This window comes from Staurois parvus, unplaced genomic scaffold, assembly GCF_062004578.1.
Source record: "Staurois parvus isolate SC_StPar_1 unplaced genomic scaffold, SC_StPar_1.0 ptg000032l, whole genome shotgun sequence".
Taxonomy (NCBI): domain Eukaryota; kingdom Metazoa; phylum Chordata; class Amphibia; order Anura; family Ranidae; genus Staurois; species Staurois parvus.
Genome location: NW_028317828.1, coordinates 1,046,018 through 1,059,509, shown reverse-complemented (window position 1 = coordinate 1,059,509; position 13,492 = coordinate 1,046,018). Strand labels below are relative to the sequence as shown.

The 13,492-nt window shown below is 41.6% G+C and overlaps 1 protein-coding gene across 2 annotated transcripts in view; it reads left to right on the top strand.

Moving 5' to 3' along the window:
- EPS8L1 (EPS8 signaling adaptor L1) overlaps window positions 1–11,043 on the top strand; it is a 604,003-nt gene extending 592,960 nt beyond the window's left edge. For both annotated transcript variants that reach the window (XM_089660829.1, XM_089660835.1), the window contains one exon: window positions 9,385–11,043. In XM_089660829.1, coding sequence (XP_089516955.1) covers window positions 9,385–9,471 — 87 coding nt within the window. In that variant the 3' untranslated portion in view covers window positions 9,472–11,043. The remainder of the gene's footprint in view (window positions 1–9,384) is intronic.
- Window positions 11,044–13,492: the final 2,449 nt, after the last annotated feature.

Genomic DNA, 13,492 nt, shown 5'->3' with positions numbered 1-13,492 from the left:
ACAGTGAAGTGTACCTGTGCAGCATACAACAGAACATTGAACAGGGATGTGAAAGGGAACCTTATTGACAATATTTCTTGGCCCTATGGGCACAATTCACTCCAGATTATCGCATGAGTTAAGGCAGTCACATGACCACATCTCGCATGCAATACTGAAAATGTCAATTCACTTTTGCTAGTATGCGACATTTCCCATAAATAGGAAAAACACTCAGGAAATCAAACAAAGAAGGCCTTACACTGCGGTCACATCAAAGCCGATTTAGAAATTGTGCGACGTACAGTGAAGATGCTGATTTCCTTACGATTTGCAAGACATCTGTCACAGATATCTATGCAAATCGCCACAAAAGTAGTACATGTACTACTTTAGAAATCAGTGTCGGAAACGCACCCATGTGACTGCTCTAATAGCAGACAATAGGGTGCGACTTGGCATACGATTTGCAAGTCGCATGCCATGCAAATCGCATGCCAAGTCGCATCCAGGGTGCACGATTTCAGGTGCAATTTGGGAATTGAAATTGTACCTAATATCCGATCTAATGAATGTGGATGTGAGTGTCTTAACGTAAGCGATTTGCTGCAGCACAATTTCAAAAGTAGTTCTCGTCTAACTTTTTCAGCATTTTGTTTCACATATATTTATATATATTTGTTTATTTCACATATAGACTACAATAGAAATCGCAATGCAAAACACAATTGAAAACGCAATAACTCATTGGTAAATCTACAGAAAACACGGTGAAATTGCCAACAAAAAGCACAATTTTAAATCACAGCTAGTGTGAACCAAGCAGGCAATTCAACAAAGGAAATAAATCTTTGAAGGCATGCGGTATCTGCATGCTCAGATAAGGGTCTGCTATGGATTGGGGGGGGACTCCATGCCATTATTTAATTTTTTTTTTTTAATCCATTTCTCCTCATTCTAATTCACATTCTAGGGATCATTTAAACAGAAAGCAAAGATGCTGCCACCAGCACATGTATGTTAGGGTAGTCACACAGAGATCATGGAAACTCATTGCTGTGGTTGGGATTCAAACCAACAACCCTAGCATTGTGAGACAGTAGTGCTAACAACTAATCCACGGAGCTGTTGAACACTAATCCTGCCTGTATTTCTGTGGTGTGAATCAATCCTAAATCCCTGGACAAGGTATCCAGGCAAGATATCTCAAATGTGACACAAATGTTGTGCTATGTTGTCAATTCAGATGTATGTTGGTTCTATGTATCCCAATACAAAGGATTGCAAAACTAATACAGGCGTACCTCAGTTTACCAACGCCTCGGTTAATGTAATTTTCGGTTTACGAATGAAAATCCATTGAAAATAATGCCTCGGTTTACACAACTGTTAATAATTTTTTTCGCAATACAAAGTGTATGTCGGCGCTGATTTTCAAATGCAAATGCCAGCCTTTTTTTTTCTTCACTATAGTTCACAAGCTTAGAAGTCACTTTCCCCGAAGTTACAGAAAACTCTTTTAATAAACTCATAGTAAACATTGTTTTCTTTAGGGATATAAATTCCAAGAAAACTTTCTCTTTTAGCTGGGGGAAGTGACAGGTGAATTTCTGAGCTATAGTGAAGAAAAAAAAGGGAAAATTACATTTAAAAACCAGCACCATAATAAATAAAAAACGGCATGGGGTCCCCCCTCCCATCCACACCAAGCCCTTCGGGTCTGGTATGGATATTAAGGGGTAACTCCACGCTGAAATTAAATAAAAAACAGCTTGGGGATCCCCCCAAAATCCATACCAGACCCTTATCCGAGCATGCAGCCCGGCAGGTCAGGAAAGGGGGGGGGACGAGTGAGCGCCCCCCCCTCCTGAACCATACCAGGCCACATGCCCTCAACATGGGGGGGTGCTTTGGGGCAGGGGGGTCTCCCCCCCAAAGCACCTTGTCCCCATGTTAATGGGGACAAGGGCCTCTTCCGTTAGTGGGATAATTGGTCGGCCATTTTTCGGGATTTTAGCATATTTTGTTTATCAGTAAAGTTGGAATTTTTTTTTTCCAAATTTACTGATAAAAAAAATGTGCCAAAATCCCGAAAAATGGCCTACCAATTAACCCACTAACGGCCCGAAAATCGTTCGATTTATTTTTCAGCAGAAAAAAACGGTCGATTTTAGACCCATCTATGGCCTGCTTTAGATGGGTCTAAAATCGGCCGAAAAAAAAATCGGCTGATTTTCGGGCCGTTAGTGGGTTAATTGGTCAGCCATTTTTTGGGATTTTGTCACTTTTTTTAATGGGTAAATTTGGATAAAAATTGGCCGATTTTGCAGATCGGCCGATTTTAGCGGCAATGATCGGCAAATTGGCTGATCTTTATACAGATACAAAATCTGCGCATGAGCCATGACCTGCAAGAAAAAGTAGAAAAAGAAGAAGAAAATGAAAAAGAAGAATGAAAAAAAGAATAAGAAAAAGAAGAAAAATAAAAATAAAAATGCAGGCCATAGATGAGGCGAAAACCGACCGTTTTTTTAAAAAAAAAAAAACGAAAAATCGGTTGTTCAATGGGCCGACGTTACTACCAACGGTAAAAAATTGTCCGATTTTTGCCCTGTCTACGGCCGGCAAATATAAGTAATTACGAATAGAAGTAATTACTTCTGTCCCTGCAGAGAGCTGCGCTATTATATTTGACATTAAAAAGTATAAAGGTTGCAACATTGTATCTATATGTATCCGAATAAAACATCTATATCCAAAATGGATACAAATAGATACAATGTTGCAGTCTCTATACTTTTTAATGTCAAATATAATAGCGGAGCTCTCTGCAGGGACAGAAGGAATGTTTTAGCTGTCATCGGGGTTTCCCACTGACAGCTGAATTTTAAATTATTTCCATGAATTAAATAAATAATAAAAAAACCTGCGTGGGGTCCTCCCTCCCATCCATACCAAGCCCTTTGGGTCTGGTATGGATGTTAAGGGGTAACTCCACACCGAAAATTAAAAAAAAAAACAGCGTGGAGTACCCCCCAATATCCATACCAGACCCTTATCCGAGCATGCAGCCCGGCAGGTCAGGAAAGGGGGGGGGTGAGCGAGCGCCCCCCCTCCTGAACCATACCAGGCCACATGCCCTCAACATGGGGGGGGTGCTTTGGGGTGCTTTGTCGATGGGAACAAGGACCTCTTCCCCACAACCCTGGCCGGTGGTTGTGGGGGTCTGCGAGTGGGGGGCTTATCAGAATCTGGAAGCCCCCTTTAACAAGGGGGCCCCCAGATCCCGCCTTTCCCCCCACGTGAATGAGTCTGCGGTACGTGACTCATTCACAAAAAAACAAAGTGTGGTGTAAAAAAAAACCACTACAGGGTCTTTGACAAGTCCTTTATTAAAACAATGTCCCCCCGAAGTAGATCCAATGTCAATCACGGTGGCGGCGGCGACCCGAAAAAAGAAAAAAAAAAAAAGTTCTGCTCCCGTCGGAGGCTTCCAGCCTTGTGAAAAAAAGGCTAGCTGACAGTTCTTAAATAGGTTAGGGGCGGGGCCAGCCGGGGACATCATCCGAGAAACCCCGCCCCATGTAACATCATTGATGTCACATGGGGCGGGTTTCTCGGATGATGGCCCCGCCCCTTACCTATTTAAGAACTGTCACCCTGTCTCTCCACTGAGGCTAACTAGCTGAATGCAGGAGACAGTCTGACAGTTCTTATATAGGTAAGGGGCGGGTCCAGCTGGGAACAGCAAGCATGTGACATGGGGCGGGGTCACTCGGATGATGTCCCCGGCTGGCCCCGCCCCTAACCTATTTAAGAACTGTCAGCTAGCCTTTTTTTCACAAGGCTGGAAGCCTCCGACGGTATGGTATGGTATGGTTCAGGAGGGGGGGGCGCTCGCTCGTTCCCCCCCCCTTTCCTGACCTGCCGGGCTGCATGCTCAGATAAGGGTCTGGTATGCATATTGAGGGGGACCCACGCTGTTTTTTTTTTTTTAAATTTCATCATGGAGTTCCCCCTGAATATCCATACCAGACCTGAAGGGCTTGGTATGGATGAGAGGGGGGACCCACGCTGTTTTTTTTTTTTTTTTTTATTGTGGACCTTTATTTTTACATTTAGCTGTCAAAATAAATATTATCTAGACCTTTGAAATAAGTAAAATCATTACAGAAATAATTATAAAGGATAAGAAACAAAAATAGAATCACTAGAACTAAGGAAATCAAATAAGAATACATAAAGATATGCTTAGTGCTGTTTGTTAAACACAGTAGACGCGACCGAGTGTCGGCTGTCAGAGGAATCCACACTGAGATTTACTATTGAGCAGTGGCTAAAAAGCAAGCGCCCACAGAGGACGTCTAAAATGTGTTCTGCACATGCGCATTTATATCGGCCAAAGACACTGCACGGGCGTCTAGTTTTTTACTGTGTTGATTTGCTTTAAAAAAACTATTTTTAACACATTCTTAATTTTTTGTTTGATGTTGTTTAAAGTGAAGTCCTGATATTTGGCAAAGCAAATTTCAAAGTGAACATGTCTCTGCAGTGATTTTTCGTAGTGTTAGACATGCCTCTTAGCAAGTCTGCTTTGTGAGTCTGATTCCGGGCGTGTGTCTCGTTAGTAAATTCGATTGGGCGTCTACTTATGGACGCTGCTCAATAGTAAATCTCGTTGCTGGGTAAAAGTAGACGGTCGCTCGTAAAAAGTAGACGTTCGCCCACAGAAATGCGCCCAGGCACAATAGTAAATCAGGGCCATGGTGTCTGTTGCAGGATAGGTGGGAGTACTCACGGTTTCCAAATGTGGTCGCTGGTGGTAGGTAAACCCTCGAAGAGGTAGTTTCCTCCGATGGATTATATGGAATACCTGAGGTTTATTGGTTTTTGATGCCCAGTTAGAAAAACTAATGGAAAAACATAAAGAAAACTTAAAATAAACTATATGAACAGTTATCAAGCAGAATTGAGTGATCCAAATCACTTCACTCTACTGGGGGTATGATCCGGAAAGCATAGAAAGATAAAGAGTAGAAAACAGTTCCACTGCAGAAATATTAAGAAACACTTAGTATGCACCATAAAAGAGTAAAATTACATCATCCAGCCACTTGTTCCCAATCAGGGGGTATTTTTCTGGGGGGAGATTTAGAGGGCACTTGCCCACTATCTGTAGGTAAAATTCCCCATTTCTTGGCTAGTTGAAAGCCCTCCTCCTCTGAACTAATTGTGAACAGGAGGTTGTCCTTGGTGATTAACCACCTTCTGTCTGGCCATTGTATATAAACGGCCGGACGGTGGCAGTGCAGGGGCGGGTGGCCGTTTATAAATCCCTGGGAGTGCGCAGCACCGCGTTCCGGTGCCCGCTGTGCCCTCCGGACACAGTGAAACACCAATCGTCTTACGGGACCACTGTTTGAGGTCCTGATCATATGATCACTGATTGGCCAATCAGTGATCACATGCAGAGTAGTAAGCAATATGTCACTTCTGACATCATTGCATACTACGTGTGAAATCTGTGAATGATCACATGGTCACATGGTACAAGGCTATTCACAACAGCCTTGTACCATATGACAAACTGTGACCAGCTCGCACTGTATTTCTCAATGGCTGCAAGAATGCGGCCAGAGAGAAGGAGAAATTACTGCTTTTATAGCCTTTATGGGTGTAAAAGCAATCAGAAAAAAAAAAATCTTCATCACCCCCCACAAGTAGTACAGTATCACCATGGTGACACTGTACTGCTAGGGTGACAGTATGTAAAAAAATACATAAATAATAATATAAAAATGTAAAAAAAAGTTTAAAAACTATAATTTTTGGTTATAAACTAATTTGTTTTTTTTTTTCTACTAAAAAGATAACGGAATAAATTTTGGCCAAGATTTATGATGAAATATTATTTATTTGCAAAATTTTATAAGAAAAACACTTTTTTTTCCAAATTTTTGGACTTTTTCATTTATAGAGCAAAAAAAAAAAAAAAATCCCAGTGGTGAATAAATACCGCCAAAATAAAGCTTTATCTGTCTCAAAAAAATGCTAAAAAATTCATATGGGTACAGTCTTGCATGACCGCGCATTTGTCATTCAAAGTGTGATAGCACTTAAAGCTGAAAATTGGCCTGGACAAGAAGGGGGTAAAAGTGTCCAGACTTGAAGTGGTTAATAGCTTGGTGGGGAATCCCCATTGGTATTTAATGTTGTTGTTGCACAGAGACCAATTTTTTGCGGGCTAAAATACTGTACTGAGAGAGCTCTGTAAAGAGAGAGATCCCACTGTATGGGGTTGGAAGTGGGTTATTTTTCCTTGCGAAGAGCGTTAATTCCTCTTTCACATAGTAAAAGTGAATTTTAGCAATAATGTCCCTAGGTACATGATCAGGAAGGAAGTAAGGTTTCGGCAGTCTATGCACCCAATCTACTATCACTTCTCTTTCTGGTCTGTTCGGTTGTAATGTGGAGATCATTTGCTGCACATATCTTCTGAGATCCGCAGTGGGGACAGTCTCCCCCACTCCTCTAAATTTAATATTATTTCTGCGTGAGCGGTCCTCCAAGTCCGCCATCTTCACCTTTAAAGATTTCAGCTCTTCCTCTGTGTCCTTATGAGCATCAACTAACTCATCATGAGCTGTAGCGAACTTGCCCATTTTAGATTCCACATGTCCCGCATATTCTCCCAGTGCATCCATCTCTGCATTCACTTATGTCATAAAGCTCATCATGTCCTTGCGTAAAGAACCTTTGAGAGTAACAAGCATATCTTCCTTGACAGAGATTGTTAAAGGTAGCGCATCAGCAAGAAAATCTTCAAGGTGTTCTATGAATTCTCTAGTATTATTGTGAGAGAAAGAATCATTATATTGCTCACCTATTTGCTGTCGGTATAATGAGCAACGCTGCCTGGATTTCTAAGGGCTGCATATTGGAGTGCTTTTTGAAGATCCCTTCTGGTTGTGTTGTTGGAGAGAAGATTGATGTCTGTCAACTTTTTTTTGTATTTGAAAGGCTGGAGAACTGGCAGTGGGCAGGAGGCCCCGCTGGCTTGAAGAACTCCATCAATTTGCGGGGTCCTTCCTTTATCTTACGCTTCCCCATGTGTCTGGTAGGGAACCCCACTTTATTGGAGTGCTGGATGGGGGTGAAGAAGTGTTCTATGCTCCCCCGTGTTGCTCTGAGAATGTGGAGATTGTCGGCGGCTCCTGGAGCTCACTCACTAAGCAGCCATCTCCTTCAAACTCTTCCCTACAACCTTCCCTTTATTTGAAATACCTGGGCCTCATTCTAGACACAACCCAAGCAAAGGTGTTTTCTTCAGAAAACAAACTGGTCTCTCTCCGATCTCTCCCTCTTCAGGTCAAAATTACATACCCCTGAGATTCTCCATGAGAGTTCTGCACCTCACAGTGGCCTCCTAAGTCCAGCTGCCCAATGCTATTTAAGGCCTTTCTAACACATCATCTTGGCATGGAATAAGCATGCTTCCTTTCTTTACCTCTCTGTGCTTCTATGCTGGGTTGCATATCCATCCACAAGGCTGGAACTTCCTAGCTTGGTGGATTTCCAACCCAGTCTTGACAATAGGAAAGGAATTTCTACTATACCAGTGGAAGATAGCAGATGCTGGACTCACAGGCTGGGGTTCTATCTCTTACAGTTCAAGGAAGCCAAGCTCTCCATCGACATCTTGGAGCTCTGAGTGATAAAGCTAGCTCTAAATCACTAGGCCTCCTCCTTTTAATGGACATGTGATCAGGGTGCAATCAGACAATGCCATGGCTGTGGCCCTATATCAGTCAACAGGGTGTACCAGGAGTCGTGCAACTTTGAAGTAAGTAAGCCTGATCAAGGATATGGGGTATCTGATTCTGTTATTCCCACATTGCTAAATGTAAGAAAAGCCACTTTCAGAAAGATCTACTATTGTACCTTAAATTCTTTCTTTGCCTGTTGTGAACACAGGCACTTCATCCCCAAAGATTACTCTGCTCCTCGCATTCTGGCCTTCTTACAACTGAGTCTTGACCAAAATTTGGTCTTGGGTATTTTTGAGGGACATGATTTGGTCTTGTCCATTCTTTTCCAAAAACCTCACTTTCCCTGTTAAAAACTTTTATGCAAGGTGCTGAAACCTGCCCTATAGCACCCTGTGCTTCCTTGGGACCTGACTTTGGTTTCCTCTGCCCCACAGAAGTCATTCTCTTCAATGTTCTCTTCTGCAAGGTTGCCTTTTTTGTTCCTCAGAAGTCATTCCTCATTCTTTAAAGTACAAAGTAGTCTTGAGCTCAAGACCTTGCTAAGCACCGAAAGGAGATTAATGTTCGCTGTCTGGATGTGGTCAGTGCCATCAGAGTGCACCTAAAAGCTTCCATCAGGAAGACCGACTCCCTGTTTGTCCTAACCTTTGGACCTCTAAAAGAACATCTTGCTTCAAACTCCACAATTGCTAGTCAGATATGTGCTTATTTCACCAGGTTGGTAGGAGTTTACTGGGCATTCAGACATCGGGGGGGGGGGGGGGATTTACAAAAGCTGGTTCACTTAGAATCTGGTGCAGCTGTGCATGATAGCCAATCAGCTTCTAACCTCAGCTTATTCAGTTAAGCTTTGGCAATAAAACCTGGAAACTGATTGGTTTCTATGCAGAGCTGCATGAGATTATGAGTGAACCAGCTTTCGTAAATAAACCCCCAAGCCTCTGTTGCCAAGCTTTGTAAGCTCACCTGGACTTTTGTTTACACCTTTTTCAAGTTCTACCAGGTGATGTCCAATCCTCTGTGGAGTTGGGTCTGTTGACTTTTGTTGTTGTTGGGCCTTTTGGCACAGTTCTGTTTTTCTTGTTCTTGCAAACCTTTCTCATTCATTGCTTGGGGACATCTCAGGGTCTGTGAATATTGCTCGCAAAACTGAATCAGAGTTATACAGGTGTCTGGAAAAAGATTTTACGAGTACAAAATCTTATTTTGCTGACTGCAGCCAATTCCCTAGACACGTTTAGTAATTTCTTTAAGAGTTGTATTTTAATTTTGCTTGTCACTAAAGGTTTTATCAACCACCAAATATCTCCTGGGAGCCTCAGCATTAAAGTGAATCAGAGCTGCCCTAAAATGTGTCTAAACTGTCAACCGTTTTAAAATGCAAGCACCTTCTGGTAACTGTTGAGGGTCCTTGGATTTCATGCACAGGACAGAATTTCAGACTATCAATTTGTACACTAACAACTACAGGTAGTCAAAGGCACAATATTTGTTACATTAAGTTTACAACCTGGTCAGTTTCACTTTAAGATTTCCCTATATTGCTTGTAACTCTTTCTCTCTCCACTCTAGTCACACACTTTTACTGTCTACTCTTGTAGAATACATAAATACAATTTTTTTCTTTCCCTATAAGGACGATAAGAAGATCTCTGAGCTGGAAGCTGTAATGGAAAGACAAAAGAAGAAAGTGGACAATGAGCTTGAAAAGGGCAGCCAATAAAGATCAAGGTCTGGCTTCACAGAGCGAAACTATTTAACCTGTTCCAAAGAATATATATTATATTTTACAACTTAAATATACCAAAGACCATTGCAATCATATCTGCTGGAAAAGACATGTTTAGGATGTTATAGGTCTCTTTACATGCAGAAATGCTTCAACTATCTATCTTGGAATTTAAGCATTGACTAATCTGTGGACTGCTGATAACTGGATTGGAAGTCATGCAAACAAACAATGTTTAATTTTCAACTAAACATGAAGAAGTTACGGCACAGGAGAAATCAACTTCTGAACTTTCCAAGGGGAACTTTCCAACCTTCAAAAACTTCCCAATGGTTTTGTTTTAGTCTGAAATACAGTGTTTTATGTTATGTTATTCTGCAGCTTAAACGATCATCACTATTTTTTTTTATTTGAAAGGTCAGTCCATCTAGAATTAAGATTTCACTTATATGCGAACAACAGTTTGATGAATCAATCATTTGCTCCTTAAAGTGATAATAAAGGTAAAAGTGTTTTAATAAAAAAAATAACAAACATGTTCTACTTATCTGCTCTGTGCAGTGGTTTTGCACAGAGCAGCCCCCATCCTCCTCTTCTAGGGACCTCAATCGGCGCTTCTGGCTCCTCCCTCCTGAGTAGTGCCCCCATAGCAAGCCACATGCTATGGGGGCACTGGTGTGTACTCGCCTGCCCCCCTCCCTCTCGATCCCTCCTCACAGAGGTGATTGACAGCAGTGGGAGCCAATAGCTGCATTAGCCAATGGTAAGAAAAGCCAATGGTAAGAAAAGCCAATGGTGAGAAAAGCAGTTTGCCTGTGTAGACCAACTCTATATGTTCAGTGGGTGTGTCCCTGGCCTTGATCCTTGCCCCTGTAAAGCCAGGCAGGTAAAACTGGATACACCCCGTACATTCTCCATCTCCATAATGTAATTAAATGAAGACTCATGAACTAAGCACTAAACACATTAATAATGGCTGTGCCAGAAATATGTAGCTTAAATGTAGGTACAGAGACCTGAAAGGGTCCCAAAGTAAAGCAATATGCCCTTGGATTAGAAACAAACTAATCACCACTAAATGTTAACAGTCAGTTTTAGATGGACTGACAAAATCATAATAATACAAGTTCTTTGATACTAATCTTTAATTTGTTTATAGGAAACTAGGGAAGATGTGATGTTCTAAATTTGAATTTTTTAATCTTTACTATATATATATATATATATATATATATATATATATATATATATCCTTGAACAAATCATCCCTTCTATGGGTACTTGAACCAAATGTATGTCAATATGTATATGGACTAATGCAGGCCATAGATGGGTCGAAAATCGGTAACAGTAATCACCGGCAAGATTCAAATTCCTGTAGGGCGAACAGAATTTACCCTGATTGCAGATGAGTCACATTCCTTTGTGTGAAAGGACTGCAATACATCTTGAAAGGCCTGGGTCAGGTTTCCTACAGTGGATTCATATGCACTCGCTTCTCCTCATATTGTATTTAATGTCTGTCTATTTAAGTACCTAAAATTAAAGGTCTATATATTTCTGTAATTTTGTATTATTTAACTGTGGAATTGACAAATGGAATTTTTTCTGGACTATAATATAATTGAAAATATTTAACAGAAAACTACATTACTTTCAATCGTAAGGCAAACATGACACATTTTATATATTTGAGAATTTTATTACAGAAGAAAAGGTGCAACTAACAATTAGTTAATGGCATTAATCAGCTAGGCACACCGACATTTAAAAGACAAAGTATAGCACTAAGTTTTTTTTCCATTCAACCCAATGGGCTGAATGAAAAAAAGCTGATAGATCGCTGTACTAACACAAGTTATGTTAATACAGCGTTCTCCCGTGCTGTGCTATTGTGTTCTGACGGGGATGTGGGGGGGACTCCCCCCAACCAGAAAACATCGGTCAGCTCTTGCATCCATTGGCTGCGAGCGCTGATTGGAATTTGCTATGCTGCTAGTTTTCCAGCATGTCCGTTCGACAGGGAGCTGTGCACACGGGTTGAAAGTCAGCTGGTTTCAACTTTACTGGCAGGTTTCGACTGACATTCGACCCGTGTTTACCCGGTTTTACACCGTGGTAAAAATAAGGTCTAAAACAACAGCCAATCCCTTAGAACAAAGATATCCTAACCATCATATAAGGTGAAATTGCAAAAATTGCATTATTCATAAATTAAAAGATCTAAGTTACATAAACAGGACATTCATGTATTTTAACCCCCAATGGCACACAAAACATGTTAAAATCTCTTCAAAACAACCATGCAATTCAATAATTATATGTAGCACTGCCCCTCGGGACAAGCTGGAATATATTATGGGTCCTGCGCTCAATAGATCCAACCCTAAGCAAACCCAATCCCTCTGGCACAACTGGTAATGAATAGCAAATACCCCGCCAAGAAATTTGCTGACACAGGGTTAAATGAAACAAGAACAATTTTATGGAGAATAAAATGCAGTGTAGAGGGGTGGGGTTCCCCTTTCAACTTCAAAACTTACTTTTTTTTGGTCTGCCACTAGAGGGCTTCACAGCCAAGAGTCTCCGGATGGCAGAGTCGCACTTTAAGCAGAATACAACTGATATCAAACAAATAAACTTACTTATGCTCTATCAATGAAATGTATTACCCACACTGGTGTATGATTCTGCTTCTGAGGGGCGTTAGCCAAAAATCACCTCAGAATCAGAACAGAATGCAATAAAGAGGTACCTCTAATAAAGCTACTAAGCCAGATTCCCCCACTTCAGTCCTTGTAATGGTGGAGCTCTAGTTGGTGCATGTTTAGTCCTTACAATGAAGTAAATAGCAGCTGAAGGCTTCTTTGGAGTTTCAGCTGGTGTGGGTTACATCAGATTTCACTAGGTTTCTGGGCTGAGAGGGTCCAACCTCAGTGTCTAAACGCAACACAAAGCACCCCAAGACCAGGGGCAGTCGCAGGATGCAATCTCCCAGTATGTGTCAGTCCCCGGGGCAGACAGTCTCAATTACACTGGTGGTGAGGGGCAAAGCAGGCAGAGGGATCTGTGGCTTGCACAGGGCCCTGAATGGGTGAGATCCCAGCAGTGGGGTGTGGATGTCCCAGTCTATATGCAAAGTGTAAATGGTGTGTCTTACTTTCTCCAGGGGGACAGCTCACCAGACTCTGAACACACAGCAGGGTCCCTCTATCCGCGCTGGGTGCTGTAGTGCCTCCTCCTCTGCTTGGACGGGCTCCACATGTCCCTGTCTTTTCTCCAGCCTCGTGTCTATCCCCTCTCCCCTTCACTTCCTGCTTCCTCCCCCCCCCCCCCCAGCGTTCTTTGCTGTGTAGTGGATGAGTCATGAACTTGGCAGAATGCCCAGGTTTTACAAAATAGGAGAGAGAGAGAAAGGACTGACTGCTGATCATGTGATTCCTTCTGAATCCTCTTGTACAAGGAGCCTGCTACATATATAAATGTGATGCTTGTGAGCTACTATGGTATATTTCAAAATAATTAATTAATGTACTAATATTAAAAATAAAATCCAACAATAAAAATTAAATACAGTGAAGGAAATAAGTATTTGATCCCTTGCTGATTTTGAATGTTTGCCCACTCACAAAGAAATGATCAGTCTAAAAATCAAATGGTAGGTGTATTGTAACAGATTGAGACAGAATAGCAACAAAAAATTCTAAAGAAATGCATGTCTAACAAATTATGCACTGATTTGCATGTTCATGAGGAAAATAAGTATTTGATCCCCTATCATTCAGCAGGATTTCTGGCTACCGGGTGTCTTTCATACAGGTAACAGGCTGAGATTTGAATCAGTCTCTTAAAGGGAGTGCTGCTAATCTCATTTTGTTACCTGTATAAAAGACACCTGTTCACAGGAGCAATCAAACAATCAGATTCCAAACTCTCCACCATGGCAAAGACCAAAGAGCTGTCCAAGGATGTCAGGGACAAGATTGTAGACCTACACATGGCTGGACTGGGCTAC